This window comes from Muntiacus reevesi, chromosome 6, assembly GCF_963930625.1.
Source record: "Muntiacus reevesi chromosome 6, mMunRee1.1, whole genome shotgun sequence".
Taxonomy (NCBI): Eukaryota; Metazoa; Chordata; class Mammalia; order Artiodactyla; family Cervidae; genus Muntiacus; species Muntiacus reevesi.
This window is the reverse complement of record NC_089254.1, coordinates 41,927,729-41,946,107: the sequence shown is the minus strand read 5'-3', so window position 1 is coordinate 41,946,107 and position 18,379 is coordinate 41,927,729. Positions and strand designations below refer to the sequence as shown.

The 18,379-nt window shown below is 35.8% G+C and overlaps 2 protein-coding genes across 2 annotated transcripts in view; one reads left to right on the top strand and one right to left on the bottom strand.

The window, feature by feature from the left end:
• Positions 1–18,379, top strand: part of FBXL13 (F-box and leucine rich repeat protein 13) — a 215,503-nt gene that overhangs the window by 95,167 nt on the left and 101,957 nt on the right. Inside the window, exons 10-11 of the mRNA XM_065938466.1 lie at positions 4,998–5,050; positions 8,486–8,586. Of these exons, the coding sequence (XP_065794538.1) occupies positions 4,998–5,050; positions 8,486–8,586 (154 nt within the window). The remainder of the gene's footprint in view (positions 1–4,997; positions 5,051–8,485; positions 8,587–18,379) is intronic.
• LRRC17 (leucine rich repeat containing 17) overlaps positions 1–18,379 on the bottom strand; it is a 33,962-nt gene that overhangs the window by 13,463 nt on the left and 2,120 nt on the right. The window contains exon 2 of the mRNA XM_065938440.1: positions 1,647–2,552. Within this exon, the coding sequence (XP_065794512.1) occupies positions 1,647–2,418 (772 nt within the window). The 5' untranslated portion in view covers positions 2,419–2,552. The remainder of the gene's footprint in view (positions 1–1,646; positions 2,553–18,379) is intronic.

The window sequence follows — 18,379 nt, the reverse complement described above, 5'->3', positions numbered from 1 at the left end:
TTTATAATCTAAAAAGTATAGGCTCTGATTTACATCATTATTAATAAGTGGAGGAGCTTAAGTTGTCCTTTAGTGTATGAACCTGAATGATATGTACTAACTGTGCATGTCATGAAACTTTGCTTCCCAGTAAATAATATGTGTTTCTAAAGCAAGGGTAATGAGTTTAGGGGGCATATCTGAAAGGTTGTGCTTAGATAACAATAGCTTAAGGAAGGAAGGCAATAAAAATAAATTTGTATTTTTCTAAGTTGATTTTTGGCAAGGGACAAAAATATTATGGAAACAAAGACAAAGGCAGAAATAGACTCACTGGAGAGGGAATGGCCCAAGGGTAGAAAAACAGTAAAAAAGAAAGTTCTTTCCTACTATGTTATCTTTTCTTAAATTACAGAGTGGTCTAGTTGTAGAAATCTTCAATTTTGTTTTGATGGCATTTTTTCTCAGATAATTAATGAGTTTAACTCTATTTTCTCTGGGATAGCAAGTACAAATAAACTTTAGCTTAAGTATAGAACCTCAGCAGTATCAAGTAATTTTCTAACTCAAGTCTAGGAATAGTAGCTTTGTAATAGTTTTTTAAAATATATAATTCAAGTTTTTAAGCATTACAAAGAAAATCCTAGTAAAACATGTTCTTTGGCATGAAGCACCAAGTACTCACTGTAACAGTGTTAGGGAAATTCCACCCAATCTGGCTACAGAGAAACTATGTGTACTGACTTTCCTCGAATTCTTTAATGCTTCCCTTGTTCAGGAGCTTGTTTGAACATGATTAGATTAATTCTGGATGCCAGCAGGCTCAGGTGTACTTAGCTTTGCTGCTTACCTGTGAGACCACAAGCAAGTGTCTGAACATCCCTTAGCCTCTTTCTCCTCCTCCTCCCCTCTACAGATGGGGAATCTACTACTACCTTGCTGGCAGCTGTGGACAGCATGTATGTGGAATACCTGGAGCATAGTAGGTTCTCAATTAATAAGCACTTTCTCTCAAAATTAGAGGATCCCAAGATGGCATCTCCCAGCTTACAATGCTGTAATTGCTCTACTTTAGCATCAAAATTCACAGAGTGTCATAGTAAGCGAATCTTCTGGTGTCATATGGTCATGGTATGATCTAACCATGTGCCATCTTCCACACTCAGAGTGAGAGGGGCAAGCCTTGTGCATGACTTCGTTGATAAATCAACAAAGTGACTTCTGTTTCTTCAACATTAACAGATTCCTGTCTATAATTTCCTTGAGATGTGTTGGAGTCTCTTGGTTCATCTTAACCTTTCCTTTCTGTTCTTAAAAAAAAACCAAAAACCCTTACAGTAATTGGAAGGAATAATACCATGTTCTATATGATGGTAATCCAATGACATCTGGCTTTAATATTACAAATAAGTTATTAACCTATGCCAGAAATGAAAGAGACAACGAAACTGTTTGTTGTCCTAGGGTAGATTAACAGTGCTCAGACTATACTTTGAGAGTGTCTTCACTAATTTGTCAAGAGCCTCACTAAAATCTCCCATGGTGGAAATGACACCAGAAATTCTAAGTCATGGGGTGGGGGCTGGGGGTGGGGGTGCAGGGATTCATAATATTCAAAAAGCATTTTTAATCATCCACAAAAATGAAAAAGTAAGCAACTTACAAACCTTTTCTTCTGCAGTCCAGTGTCTGTATGGGAAATACGTAGTTGTGGCAAAGGGAAGAGTCCACCTCAGTCTTGATGACTGGGGGTTTTCCTGACAAATGGGGTTTCGGAACCAATTGTTCATTTTCTTCTTCATTACATAACTGTTCAGATTTTATCTGCTTCAGTTTTTTATTTTTCAGTTCTTGTGGGCTTTCACACTTGGCATAGTTCCCCAAATTCCGGTTCCTTGGAATCTGCAGCATTGAAATAAGCGTTTCCATCTCACAAGTACAACGCCAGGGGTTGTCATAAAGACGCAGGTAGCTCAGGAGAGGTGTGTAAATGAACACTTCCTCCGTCAAGACTTTGATCTGGTTGTGCTGCAGTAAGAGAGTGGTGAGCTTATTTAAACCGAAGAAAGCCTCACTCTCAATTTTAGAGATCTCATTCTGTTGCAGATCCAAACTTTTCAGCCTCTTAAACTTGGAAAACATGCTGTTCTTCAGTATGCGGATTTTGTTTCTTGCTAACAGCATGTGCAGCAAATCCTGAGGCCAGTCGGGCAGCACATAAACTAGTTTTCTTTCTTGGCAATCTAAGTATTTTTCGTGAAGGTACGTGTACACTTCACAGGGGAGGCCTGGTGCATAGCGTTTGACCGGGTTGGAGTTTTTCCGGCTCCCACCAGCCCGGCCATGGTTCACTCGGTTTCTTGCACCCCCAGGGCTTGCCTTGCGGAGCTCAGCGACTTTACAAAAGAAAAGTAGGATTACGACGGTCACCACCCGCATCCTGACATCCAGCTGGTCCCAATTACTTGGTGTGACAGATGGAACAATGAAAGTATTCCTTTGAAACCCAAGTTTGGGTAATCTTAACTAAAGCAGTTCAGGAAGAATGAGATCCAGCTGAGGTACGGCAGCCCCTAGATTGCAAGAGGAAAAAAAATAGAGACTTTTGTGAACACTGAAACTGATGAATAAAATCAAATTTTCAAGTTTTTTTTTCTTCTAAATTATGGAAGTATGATAACACATTTACAGGAGACTTGGAAAATACAGAGCAAAGTTACATATAGTTCCACTATATATTACAATTATTTTCAAGTAGGCAAATTAAGATTTTTAACTTGGGGTTTCAATATCAAACTCTCAAAAATTAATAGAAAAGTAGAAGGAAATGAGTGAATTCAACATAATCAAGATTTATACAATTTTCACGTAACAGCAGGATACAAATTCTATTCAAGTTCCCATAAACTCTAAACCAAGAGACATGGAACTCAAGTTATTTTTTAAGGCAAAGGCATTCCAATTATTATAATAAAGGTAGATGTAGAAAGTGGTGTACAAAGCTCCATGCCCTCCTACTTGCCTGGTTTCATGGCTAAATGTTTGGGCTCTGAATGTGAATCAAGGCTCTTCTACTTGCTTAACTGTGTGATCTCAGGCTAATTACTTAACCTCATCTTCAGCATCTGTGAAGAGGGACTGATGATACCTCTAGTATTTTGGGGGAAGATGAAACAGGCTCACCGCATTGAATACTTCACAGTTCCTGGTCCAGGGGAAGAACTCAGTTAAACTTTTAGGACTTAGCATTATGAAAACTGAAACTGGATTCAAGAAATTAAAGGGATTCTTCTTATAGCTTTGAGATGTGCAAACAAGAGTAGGACTCCAATGGATGTTCTGCTGAACTTATTTTTTTCTTTCCTTTGCCGTCTCCCAATCACCAATCATGCTGCATGTGGGCTCTAGAAATGCTCAGGGTAAATTGCAACTGTCCTTGCCATCTCCTGCACATCGTGGTTCAAATGTCACCTTCTCAACAAAATCTTTTCTGGTTGCTCTATGTAAAGTAGCACACCTTCCCAGTCACTGGTGATTCTCTAATCCATTTCTTGTTTTATTTCTCTCCAGAGCACGTATCACCATCTGTCAAAATAAGTATTTTGCCTCTTTTGTTTATTGTCCTTCTTCCCCAACTAGGATATAAACTTACTAAGGACAGGAATTTTTATCTATTTTGTTCAATGCTTATTTCCAGCACCTGCAGAGTTTCTAGCACATAGCAGGTTCTTGTTAAATGTTTGTTGAATTGCATGAGTTCAAGTTAACTGCTATTTAAAATACAAATAATTTCAAATTTAGTTATCTTTTGGAATCTATTTTTCCCTTCAGTATTACTGGTGACTTCCAAAATCTGCACATTTTAAAGAATTTTTTTCATTTTAAAAATTCTGAAATTGGTTCTGGTTTGCACTTATTACTTAGGACATAGTTGTAAGGAGGAAAAATGTTCAAAATGGATTTATGATTAATAACATTTCTGTTGTTATTATCGTGGGGCTCTGAGGTTACAAGCAACAGATGTGTTTTCTATTCATTGTCTCAGTGTGAATGCCAGGATCACCCCTTGCCTGGAGTTTTCCTGATTGTAGGGGTCTCCTCCATTTAGAATGCCTCTTTGCCCCAAGCATTCCTCCCCTTCACTGTTTTGTGTTCCCTCACTGTTTCTCTTCTGTCTCAGATTTGGAGTCTTACTCATGCCAGTCTAGACCCAGAGAGCTGATTGTGTAACACTTTGCTGTCTAGCTCTTTCCATACATGTCTTGATTTCCCTTCTAGATCACAAGCTGAGCAGGTGTCTCTGGTCCCAGAACTCATCAGGCACTTGGCCTTTCTGAATCTCCACATATCAATCTAAAATTCTTTGTAAACTTTATGGATATCTAACCTAAAATATAAACATTCTGCCAATTACTGTGCATGCTGAATTATTCATGACATTCACGCTGAAGTATTTGTTGGGGGGAAGTGTCCCGATGTCTGCAACTTACTTAAAATGCATAAGAAAGTAAGATGGATTGAGGGATAGAGAGAGAGATGTACAGGTGCGTATGTGATCAAGCAAATATAGTAAAATATGAATTGTAGAATATGGGTGATGAGTATATTCATTGTATAATCTGTCAATTCTCTCAACCTTCTTTGTATGTTTGAAAAATTTCATAATGTTAAAAGGAAACACAACCTCCCAAATTAACAAAAATGTCACACCACAAAAAAACCAAATTTTTTTTTCAAATGTTTCAAAGCTAAAAAGCTCTAAGTATATACAGTTTTTCCTCCAAAGTAGTATTTTTCTCTCATCCCCTTTCCTTTTGTAATCCTCAAACAATAATAAGAATATTTTAAAGTCCAAATAATTTTTCTAGGAAAGGAAACCATATACTTAGAATAAGTTACTTACCAGGGGTTTTGGTTTGCTTTCTAATGACTACAAAGCATTGAATGTAGGGTGGAAAAACTTTAAATTTAAATATTTGTAATATGCTGTTTAGCAATATGTAACTTGTTTGATTTAGGTCTCTGTAAAAACCTGCAAGAGCTGAATGTCTCTGACTGTCCAACACTCACAGTGAGTATAAGAAGCTTATTTTACTGTTGTTTATATGGATTCAGACTTACTCCACTAGAGTACTAATAACACAGAGGTTCTGCCAAAATACATGCCTGTGTGCTCATTTATATTAAATATGGAGAAAGCAAACTATGTTAAACATTGCCAAGAAATTTTATCCAATTTATATAATGCTATTATTTATCCTATAAATATGCCCAAGGTTGGAATCTCTGGAAAGTGAAAACTATTCAACAATAACACAAAAATGAACTACATTTATGTTTAAGGTCACGTGTGTATGGGACAGAAAAAAATGGGCTCCAGCAGAGACAACAGGCTCAATTTATCAGTCTTCCTGGCTGTCAGCTGTGGTGCCCAAGAGGCGGGAAATGAACACATGGCCCTAGTCAGCTCCTTCCTGGCCCTGTCTCCAGGCTATCCTCTCTTTCAATCTGTCTTCCACTGCGTGACCACAGAATATTCCCTCTAGAAGGCAGATCTGACCATTTCACCACTATCTTCCACCATTTATACAAATGCCTGTCATCCACACTATTGGATAAAGTCAGTGTACTCTGGAGACCCTCGGTGAGCTTGCCTCTGCCTCCCTCTCCAGTCTCATCTTCTTCTAAATCTGCTGCACATTAAGCTGCATCAGCCCCAACCTGCTATGTTGTCTTCGCTGTGTGTGCCAAGCTCCTCCTGCTGCTCCGCCTTCGCACAGGCTGTGCTCTTCACCTGGAGATGGGAGGAACAGAACGAAGAGCCTGACTGCTTCGTGCTCCTCATAAATCACCAGTTCCAGACTGAAGTCCGTGCACCTTGGCACAGGTGAAAAGACTTCATGAATTGGCTCCTTCTTGCTATCTACCCAGCCTCATCATTACAGTTTCTTCTTTCAGATTTCTACTCTACTTCATTCTTGATGTGCATATTTTTAGTACCTACTGGGTTAAAGATACATTATATATAGGGAACTTATATGTTATAAAATAGAGGTGTTATAGGGAATTTAAGATGAATTAGGTTCCAATTCTTGCCCTCAGGGAGTTTTAGTTCCTGCTTGAAAAAAGATCATATTTTGTAAATTTGGATTTCTAATAGGAAAGTCAAAACAATGCCATCTGTGTTGAATTTGTGAACATCAAAGTCTTTTTTCCAGTTTTAGTCTAATAATATACAGGGCTGATAATTTCATCCAGCTACATTTTACTATTGTCTTTCCTTTTGAGACAAAGACTAAGAGACAGGCTTACATTTAAGGAGTTGAGTAACATTCACTCAGAAAGGTTTGATTTTTAAGAAGCTTGCCTTATGAATATATTACATCCAGAAAGATTCGAGTGCATTGTGGACAAATTCCACAGACCATTTTGCAGTGTTAAACACAGAAACAGTTTTTGCATTTATGTGCTCAAGTATCTGGGGATTGCAACTTGAGTTCTTTTGTTCTTTTAAATATTGAAAACAAAATTAGTTTGATTCTCCTTCAGACAGGAAAATGAAGAGAATGGTTTGCTTCCTCATCTCAAAGGAACATCGGATTATTCCATGCTACAGAAAGTCTCCTACATCTTCCTCTTGCTGGTTCCCACAGTTACATCTGTGTGACTACAACTCTAAAGGTGTAAACCAGCTTTCTGTCCTCCTCCATGTCCCATTTCATCTGCATTATTGCCGGAATCTTCCAACAGGCGCATAGTCACTTCAATAGTTGATTGACACCATGAATATTTTTGAAGATAGATTCTTTGTATTAAACTATAATGCCACACATTATGCTTGTTCTCTCCATTCCTGTTGGGGGAAAGTGTACTGTTTACTTTTTTAAATCTATACATGCATATCCAAATCCTACATTTCTGTGATGGAATGTCTAGAAAACTTGCTAGCATCTTGAATGCAGTGGCAAGAATACAGTGTTTATTAAAAGCCCTGTACTTGTTTTCAGGCATTATTGACACACAGAATCTTTTCTACAGCAGAACTACAGTTTTACACCTTAAAAAAACCCTTATGTTCTCTTTAAGGTACAGTTTGCACCTTAAATCAACCAGTTCTTATCCCATGTGCAAGATGCTTTGACCTGTAAGAAAATTAAAAATTTTTCTTATTTTAACATTCATGGTTCCAAGAAGTAGCTAGGAATAGAATATTAAGCACCGATAGTCTGGCTGAAACTAAACATTTGCCATCCTTTGTGCTGTTGGGGGCAGCCATGCTGACCATGCAGAATCCCTCCCCAAACCACATCAGCTAGCCTAGTGACAGTTTACCTCTTCCTGTAAAGGCCTATTTCTAGGACAATGTACCACAGATATTTAAAACTAGCAGACCTCTCCAGTATTCCCAGGGAGACTCATCCACCATCATTAAATAAACACAAACCTGCTGCTACTCATTCTAGAACATTTTACAAATAGTTACCCACACATGAAGCAGCACCATTGCAATCCAAGCTTGCAATTCATCTATCTTGTAAACCTGAGTTTAGGGCTCACGACTGAAATCATTCTTTGTTTTTCTGTTTTTCTCATGTTGCAGTCATACTGTTCTCTTGTTCTGGTTTTCAACTCTCTGGAGGAGGGATGACTGAATCTTTAAGATTCTCCTGCACAGTTTTCCCGACACTAAATTTCATGTTCAACATGTATGCAGCCTATAATTCAACCCATCTCAAACTTATCATAAGTTTGGTGAAAATCTGTTCAGCTGTTTTAAATATTCAGTAATGGAACCACAGAAACTTCACCACACACAAACATCTCTCTCTCTCTATATATATATATCTGTGTATAAATATGGACTCACTTTTTAATGAAGTCCAGTTGAAAGAGTTTACTACTCCTGTCTTTCAGAATGATTTTAAAGTTTAAAAATGGGTCTATTTTCAATCATTTTCATATATCTAAAGAGTCAAGACTGTTTGACACTTTGACACGAGCTCAAATTTCCTGTCATGGCACTGAAATGGCAAAGGTTCAAATTTTAATAAAGTGTCATTGGGATGGAATGGGACTTTATTTCCAAAGAAAGGGAATAGTGAAGTGAAGTTGCTCAGTCATATCTGACTCTTTGGGACCCCATGGACTGTAGCCTACCAGGTTCCTCCATCCATGGAATTTTCCAGGTAAGAGTACTGGAGAGGGTTGCCATTTCCTTCTCCAGGGGATCCTCCCAACCCAGGGATAGAACCCAGGTCTCCCACGTTTCAGGCAGACGCTTTACTGTCTGAGCTACCAGGGAAGCCCAAAGAAAGGGAAGGGGAGGGAGTGATGAAGTTGCAAGCAAAGCAACCTTCTACTTGATTTGATTTATAACTAATAAAGAGTATGAAGAGACCAAGTCTTGCATATACTTTTTTGGTGGCAGGAAGAGAGATGATAGATAATGGGGAAATAGCAAAGCCTGTTAGACTTTGACAAGATTCTTCCCTCTATTGTTATGCAGGATGAATCAATGAGATACATCTCTGAGAGCTGCCCTGGAGTCCTGTATCTCAATCTATCTAACACAGTTATCACCAACAGGACAATGAGACTCCTGCCAAGGTAATGCTTGTGTTATCTGTATCACCCTGAAAATAGCTACGCTCCTCTAGGCCCTGAGTTGCTGTAGTATCACCCAAAGGCAGTGACTGTGGCAGCCCTATGCTGATAACAGGAGACTGCTTTCAAGTGCCGATGCTCTCCCTTCTTGGTGGGTACCCATTGAATAATTAACTGATCCTTTGCCTTGGCTGGTGTTTTGGTGTCACTCTTGTAGGAATTTGCCCAGTAGCTTGAGTTAAGCTCTGCCTGTCTCTTTCTGGTGCTCCTCATTCTTGGACTTTGAAGCCTGGCTCCTCAATTCTAGTCCAGTGTTCAGACTTCTCTACAACAGAAACCCAATACCCTGCTTCCTCAGACTGAACTCTGCAGCGCCAGGTTCCCTACTGCCATGCTCTGGTTACCTGCTAGGACTCCCTCATCACCTCCAGGAAACCTAATATTTGCTGTTTTTTTTTTTTACCTACGGACTGTTGACAAGCTAGTACTTCTTTGCAGGAGAAGGCACAGAAGAATATATTACTAAGAGCTGACAGGATATTCAACTTTATCCAAAATTTACATCATTCAATTATTCCATATTTTCACCAAGGAAAAACTAATCAGGAAAGAGTATATACTCATATTGGGAGAGATTCAAAACATTTTTCAAACTCCTATGAAGGAGTGAATCATTTTTGAGAATGTAACTATTTTTAGATCTTTTTAAAAATGACAGTGAGTTATTCAGAGATGCTTAAACAGAAAAAATTTTAGGTGGTACTCTTCCTTATCTTCTCTCTCTAACCATTTTCTGGAAATGTGCAAGCCTAGGAAAAGAGTGGTGACATATTTGTTTATCTCTTTAATAGACTTGCCACATTCTATTCAGTCAAATCTACCAAATTTTTCCTTTGAAATTTCTGAGTTTTTTAAAAATAGAGTTTTCCTCCTTCCAGGCATTTGATATACATTTTTTTCTTCTATGATTTGTTTTTAAATTTATAATCAAGCTAGAATTTATTTTGGTAGATAAATGAAGCAACGATCTAACAGGTTCGACCCATGTGGCCCAAAGCCTGTTTGTGTGCAGTCCATGAGCTCTGAATATTTGTTTTTCACATCAAGAGTTGTCAAACTCCTGGGGATAGCAGGGCGGAGCAGGGGAGGGGGAGAAATAAATTAAGAGTCTGGGATTAGCATATACATACTACTGTATATAATATAGATAAACAACAAGGACCTACTGTATAGCACAGTGAACTATATATCTTATAATAACCTATAATGGAAAAAATCTGAAAAAGAATATATTATATACATAAGTGTGTGTGTGTGTGTGTGTATATATATATATATATATATATATATATATATGTATACATGTATGTATAGCTGAATCACTTTCCCATACACTTGGATCTAATACTATAACACTGGGGTCTAACATTATAAATTAACTATACTTCAATGATTAAAAAAAAGATTTGTTAAATAACTAACCAATTATTGCAGCATCATTTACTGAATAAAACTTTTCCCAAGTGATGTGTGATATCTCCTTATATGTCTAAAGTTTTTATACAGGTAGTACTAAAAACTCATCATCTTCTAATAGTTTTGTACACATTACTATTATCTGTGTTCTTGAGGTTATTTATGTCTATTGTATCTGTATGGTGAAAATACTATAAAATAGTGTGCTCCATGCATCTCTTCCCAACTCCATGTTCAGTGATCTCTCACTGATAGCTTGAAATCAGCCAAAATGGCATGGAAAATGGCAAATAATACAAAATTAGGGCCTGGCTTATTTTTCTGTTGATTGTTTAGATTGGAGAAAACAATATAGTAGATTAAAAGTGTGTCATGTTTCCGAACTATAGAATGGGAGAAAAGATTTGAAATGATGCCACTGACAGGGCCTAGTTTCTAAAATATACAGACAGCTCAACTCAACAACAAAAAAGTCAAACAACCCAACTGAAAAATCGGCAGAAGACCTAAATAGACATTTCTCTAAGGAAGAGATACAAATGGCAAATAGGCATATGAAAAGCTGCTCAACATTGCTAATTATTAGAGAAATGCAAACCAAAACGACAATGAGGTACCACCTCACTCACACGTGTCAGAAAGGCCATCATTAAAAAGACTACAAATAACAAATGCTGGATAGGGTGTGGAGAAAAAGGTACTCTCTTACACTCTTAGTGAGAATACAAGTTGGCGCAGCCACTGTGGGAAAAAATATGAAGGTTCCTCAGAAAACTAAAAATAGAATTACCATATGATCCATTCCTGGGCATATATTCAGGTAAAACTATAATTCAAAATGATACATGTACCCCTATATTCATAGCAGCACTTTTCACAATAGCCAAGACAATGGAAACAACTTGAATGTCCTTCAACAGAAGCATGGATAAAGATGTGGTATATACATACATGACAGAAAATCATAAAAAAAATCATAAAAAGGAATGAAATAATGCCATTTGCAGCAACATGGATGACCTAGAAATTGTTAAACTAAATGAAATAAGTCAGAAATAGAAAGACAAGTACCATATGATATCATTTATGTGTGGAATCTAAAATATGACACCAATGAACTTACTTATGAAACAGAAACAGAATCATGGACATAGAACAAACAGGTGGTTGCCAAGAAGGATGGAGTTAGGGGAAGGGATAGAGTGAGAGGTTGGGGTTTGCAGAAGTAAGTGTTTATATGTGCAATGGATAAACAGCAAGGTCCTACTGTGTAGCACAGAGAACTATATTCAATATCCAATGACAAATCATAATGGAAAAGAATATTAAAAAGAATGTGTGGAAATATATGTATAACTGAATCACTTTACTGTACAGCAGAAATTAACACAGCAATGTAAATCAACTATACTTCCACAAAACATACTGAAAAAAGGCATGTCATGTCTGTAGCTGCAACATTGTGAATAGCACAAAAATGTTGAGCAAGCATCTTTTCAGTACTTGAAAACTGTTATCTCATTCAGCAAAGTAGTCACATCATTGATGACTGAGTGAAATCTGGACACACACCTTTTTCCTTCACTTTTGCCTTACCCATTAATATAAATAAATATATTTGTATTGGAATTATACTCATTCCTCAATTTTTTAAATTTTACTTCTATTTTTTGGTAAAAATAAATATAGCAGACTGGCCAATTTTATTTTTCCTTTGAGTACACACAGGAGAAGACAAAAGTACCAGCTATATTTACGAGTTTGGCAAAAGTCAATTAATGAAAGCATTGTGTAAGAATCAACTGGCTATATGAAGTCAGTAATAAACAGTATTGTGTATGTTACTATTTGTAATTTGTGGGCTGTTCACCTTTTATATCTGTAGAATAGTTAATGTGAAATAGTAAGATGTATAATTTTATAGCAAACATATATAGATATGCATATATGTTTTTGAAGAGTCAGTTGTTAGATATTTACCAGTATGCCAATAATTAAAGATAAAATAAATTAGAAACTAAGCCATATTTTTACGATATTTAGTCTCCCTATCAGGAACATTTTGTTGTTCAGTTGCTTAGTCGTGTCCAACTCTTTGCAACCCTATGGGCTGTAGTCCACTAGGTCCCACTGTCCCGTGGATTTCTCAGGCAAGAATACTGAAGTGGGTTGCCATTTCCTCCCCCAGGGGAATCTTCCCTACCCAGCGATTGAACCTGCATCTCCTGCAGTGGCAGGCAGATTCTTTACCAAGGATCCACCAGGGAAGCCCATCAGGAACATAGTATACTTCAAAAAAATACTTTTTTCAAATGCTCTTAGATGTCTCAAAATTTTGTTTTACTCATACAGAGAGTTTTTGTGGTGTCTTTTTAATTGCCATTGTGCATGGTATCCTTTCTGATTATGATTCCTCATTATATTTTCTAAATGAATACTTTTGGATTTGGATATGATGTACATGTATCTTTTTAAACTTTTCATTTGTATGATTTAATTGACTTATTTTCTTCTAAAATAAGAAAACAGAGGTATGAAATTACTTTTAAAGAAGATCTTAGGCAAAGCTTGTATGATCTGATAAGTATTGTTCTCCTTTTCTGAAAAACTGTTATATATTTGCTTACCTCTTTGATCCAATAATTATTAGAAGAGAATTTTGTTTTTTAGTTTCATACACTGTGGTCAAGAAATGTGGACAAAATTATTTCTACTTTTCAAAATTTATGGAGATTTCTTGGTGGACTACTTAATATAATCAATTTCAATAAATCATCCATGAATGTTTAAAACAAGAGAGTTTCAGAGAACAAAATTTCTATGTGTATATGCATGTGATTGTGTAAATTCTTAGTGTCATAGTGATATAGTAGTTGCCTATTATAACGAAGTTTTTAAAAATAAATTTATTTTTATGTTATTTAACACATAAGGATTAATTAGTATGCTTGTACATACAATCTATAAATTGTAGCACTTATTTACATAAAATTATATTTTTCTATCCTGGCTGAAGTTTCTTTGTCTTAAATTCTTTTAAAATACTATTTACACAGTCACCTTTGTTTTCTTTTGCTTGCAGTTTTGTGAAATAACTATGTATACCCATAATTTTTAACCTTTGTGTTGCTATATTTTAGGTTTATCTTTCACAAGTAGCACATAGTTAACTTCTATTTTAAAAAATTTCAATCTCTTTGCCTTTTTAAGAAAGTGGTTTAAAAGACTAATATTTCTTGTCAAAACTGAGTATAGAGTCTTATTTATATCATCTTGCTTTATGTTTTTTATTTTTATGTTACTGCACTGTACTTATCTTTTCTGCTTTTTGTTATAAAATGTGTTATATCTATAACCTGAATGCATTTAGATAAATGCATATTCTGTTGTGTATTCTAACTAGTGGCTATTTCTATGTTTTTTAAAAACATGCTTTATCATGCATTTCTCTAATTATTAAAGTCACAATGAAATACTAACTTTGGCTCCCCCTGTGTTCGACAAGAGATCTACTACATTCTAATTCTCCCTTGAGCTTGATGTTCTTCTACTTTGACTCACCTATATGTAAATACATATGAATTGTGATTTTTATCATCTAACTTTCTTTTTAATATTGATTTTTGATGTCTGTACTCAATATTGTAATCATATTTATGATTAGGTAGTCCTAACCCAAGTTTTGGAGAAGGAAATGACAACCCACTCCAGTATTCCTGCCTGGAGAATCCCATGGACAGAAGAGTTGGACATGACTTAGCGACTAAACCACCATCACCACCAACTGTAGTTTTGTCATTCACTGAAGGTCTATTTGTATCACAATTTCCTTATTCTTTAAATTTGATTCATCCTATGATGACTGGGATCTGAAGGAGGAAATGGCAACCCACTATATATATATATATATATAGTATTTTTGCATGGATAATTCCATGGACAGAGGAGCCTGGTGGGCTACAGTCCATGGAGTCGCAAAGAGTAGAGTCGGACATGACTGAAGTGACAGAGACGCATGCATGATGACTGGAAACATTGTTTTACAAACTCTGTATTTGGAAATATGTGCAAATGTTAGATTTTCAGTTATAGCTTTCTGAAGATGACTTTTTGTTGTGTCAGAGGATGAACAACAAATTCTCTCAAGGTATAGTTCTTGAATCATGTCCCTTACTCTACTTAAAACCCTACAAATGCTGCTCCATAATCTTCACTATTTCAAGCTAAAGAAAAGTCTAAAGCCAGCCTGATTTTTCTCTTCTTTTGTTGGTAATCTATTTTTTTCTTCTGCCAAGATGCTGGCAGGAATTTCCTTTTTGCTGAGAAATTAAAAACATTTTCCAAACTTGTGTTCTTTTAATTAATTTTTCCCGGGACATAGTAAACCTTTTGGACATTAAAATGAATTTTCTCAGCTAAAAAAGAGATAGTTTTCTCTTTACTTTTCTATTAACTAAAGTCTTTATTCAAATTTCATCAAGTTTTCCCCTCATGTTCTTTTATTTTTGCTCTAGGATCCAATGTAAGCATTCACACTACATTCAGCTGTCATTTCTTCTGAGGGCCCTCCAGTTTGTACCAGTCCACAGTTGCTCCTTGTATCTCATGACCTTGACACTTGAAGAATACTGTTTATTTATGACACTTGAAGAATACTCTTTGTTTTGTAAACAATCTCTCAATTTAGGTTAACTGATGGACATTTTTCTTTTTTTTTAATGTTTCAACATTATTTGTTCATGTTTTATCTTAAGAATCCCCTTTCATTTTCAGGTCAGATTTTTATTCCAGTCCTTCAAAGCTATCATCTTATTTCTCATCATTGTTTTCTCAGCAATACTGCATTCTCTGTACCAGTAGTTCTCAAAGTGTGTTCCTAGGACAGCAGTGTTCCAGTAAATATTTAATAACTGACTGAGGTAGGGGGTCAAGGTATCCTTTGATTTGTAGGATTTACTGATTTCTGTGACATAAATAATTCCATCATGGCCAGTTTTAAGCTACCAACATGCCACTGAATGTAGAGTTGAGAAGAGATGCTAACAATTGGTTCTCATGGGCTAGTGCAAGCCAGCTCCAGCAGCACCACTGTGGAGGGCCTCTGATCCTTTCAGGAATTCTGTAGGATTTTCTGCCCTGCAATATAGAACATCACTCAGTAGTTTTCTTTAGAAATTCCACATTAAGATATATATGTGTGTGTGTGAATGAATATATGTGCATGTATGAATGTGTTTATGTATATTATACATGTGTCTATGTGTATGTATGTATTTTATCGATCTATAGATAGAAAGTTATTTGGGGGGGCTGGAGAGGGTAGAGAGAGATACATATTTAAAAATCTATAAACCCATATGTGAAAATCTGAACTCTTTTAAGTAGATGATTTGGGAGTAGCATATATCACTTTTTTTTTTTAAACTTAAAACATTTTTCCCAACCATACTTTGAGATAACTTTTTCTTCTAGAAAATTTAAAATAATAGTACAGCTCTGCATTGTTTTTTAAGGATGTTTATTTTACAAATGAAGCTGTATCTTTAGTGGGCAACATATAGGAAAATAGGACCTAAAATGAGAATTTTATTTTAACTTCTAGTTCTTGCTATTGAGACAACATTCAGGATAAATGCTACTTGATACTGATGTTTCTCATCATATGAAAAAAATGTACACTGACTTTCTTATCTATAATAAAAATACATTTCATAATGATTCTCTATTTCTGCTCTGCTTTCTATTGTTTTAATCATGATTGGGTATGTAATAACATTTTTAAGCTATAAATAACTAGAGAAGTGTTGTTTGTTGCTGTTCTTGTTCTCTCTCTGGTGCCTTTAGTGTTTCTTTCCAAAGAAAAATGTAATTTGTTTGCCTTTCTTGGCAACAGTGATTTGCCAATTTTTTATCTGAATATTTTTCCTCACTTCTTTGGGGACTTGCTTAGTTTTCTAAAGTTGAAAACAAGGGCTGCCCATAGCACATGCCCATTCCAAAGTATTTTTTGCTTTTAAATGTCTCCTGGATTAAACCCTGTCCATTTATTCCATTGCCACAGTCGAGGTGGCATTCTCAGTACCTCATTTGGTGCAGCATCCAGATAGTTCACCCATGGTCTCTCTTTCCTTATGTTGTGAGGTGTATTGTCCTGAACTTAGTCTTATTATGTCTTTGACATGCTTAAGGTCTGGACTCTTCTCTTACTGTTCTTTATCATTATCTGATCAAACTTATCTGACTAGGTTTTCCAAAGGAAACTCTCAACTCTGGTCAGTTGATTGCTACATGCTTCTCTTTCTCTACAAGCGAGAATGCCTTTCTCTTCTCTTTGCTAATCTGCAGACTTTACATCTCAAATCATACCCTCTATCAGAACTCCACAGTGATTCCTACCTGAGTTCTAGTAGCAATATTCATTCACTTATTCACCATGTATTGATCAACTGCTATTTCCAACTATTCTGGGCACAGAGTGGTGAATAAAGATATTAATATTATGATCTTTGCTTCTTAATGGAGCCTTATATGCTATAGAAGCATGATGTCTATTTTTCCTATAGATGAATCAACCCTTAAATTGACTGGTAACTTCTTATTGACAAGTACTCTCATGTTATATAGTCTTGCCACAGAATTATCAGAGCGGGGTAGACAGAGTAAGCTGTGGCCCTGACTGGAAATCCTTAGGGTCCACCCTGTAAATAGGAGGTCAAGTCACTGCATTTGGATTTTCTGCATGAATTCTATTTAAAAACTGCCTCTGCAAGACTAAGTCCAGTACTCAACTCAAAAGAATCCATATGCAAATACTCTCTTTTACAGACTGGACCTTGTGTTGATATTTTTCAGAGAAAAGTTAATTTAAATACAGAATTCTATATTTCTTCTAGTAATAGGTACCCTCAGGTGTTGAAGATCTAACACAGAGGGCCTCAATTCTTTAATGGAAAAAAAACCCAAAGAAAGAAGAAAAAGTGATCTCTATAGTTTCTGTAAGAATTGTGATGTCCTAAAGATTATAGTAACAGTAGAAAAATAAATCACAAAGAAAACCTTCCCCACACACATAAGAAAAAGATATCAGATAATTAGAAAACATTGTCTGAAAACACTGCCTCAAGTATAATTAGAATGATCAAGTCATCTCTGGATTGGAAAAATGATGAACCAGATCTTACTCATATAAGGGACATATTTCTTTGCCAAAATTCAGGATAAAAAGTGGCAATATTGCATAAAATTTGCCAAGTGTGATTTCACTGTCAACCAATACTTTTCTCATCCCCCAAAGCTCTAAGTCTGCAGCACTATAAAAGCCTAGAAAGGCTAACAGAGTCACTCAAGATTTGTGTTTTACTTTCAAACTGATGGTTCCCATGAGGTTCCACTTTGAAGAGATAGATCTAGACTTTGAATCTTAGAGTCATTTAGTTTAATTAAGTGACCTTTGCCAAACCTGGGGTCAGTGGATCCTCCAAGAAGATCATGAATGGAAATCAGGGGTTCCATAAATTTTGATAGGAGAAAAAAATCTCTATTTTCACTAAGCTCTAACTGAAATATAGATTAAAAAAATCAGGGTAGTATTAGCAGTCCCTGGGACTCTTTCATCCATACAAATCACAATTGTTTTATTATCACATGTATTTTCTTATAGTTGTTACAAATATTTAAAATTATCATTGGTACTCAGTAATGCTTCAAAAGCATTGTAGTTAATAGACCTGTCATTAGATGTTGTTGTTTAACATGTTAATAAAGAAGCATATACAATTATTTAATATTTTAATAATATCTTTGGATAAAATTGGCTGCCTTTGTAATTGTATTTTATTTTACATTAAAAACATTATGCTGACAAAGGGGCCATAGACCCAAAAGTTATCTGTGACACACAAAAAAGTTAAGAGCTGCTTGTTCAATTCTCATTTTTGGTATTTGTTAATGGATCAGATGCACTTAAACTGAAAAATAGACTTGGACCAGACTTGAATATATTTGAATATGCATGATTGTGTAAGTAATGGATTCCTTATTATACCTGAAGAAAGACTGATTGATGTACAGAGCTTAAAAATAGGTTAGGAAGAACAGTTAGCAAATAAATGGGCAACAGATGGAGGAACAGAAACAACAGCAGACTATCAATCTCACTGGGGTTAACAGATTACACATGGTTTTACCACCATGACCGAAATAGGGTACAGATGGAATACAAGGCCCCTCAAACTCTTCAAATTAGTTGTATGCACCACTGTTGTCAGGTAAGTACCTATTCCATTAAATGGAAAAAAGGTCAAACTTTGTAAGAATAATT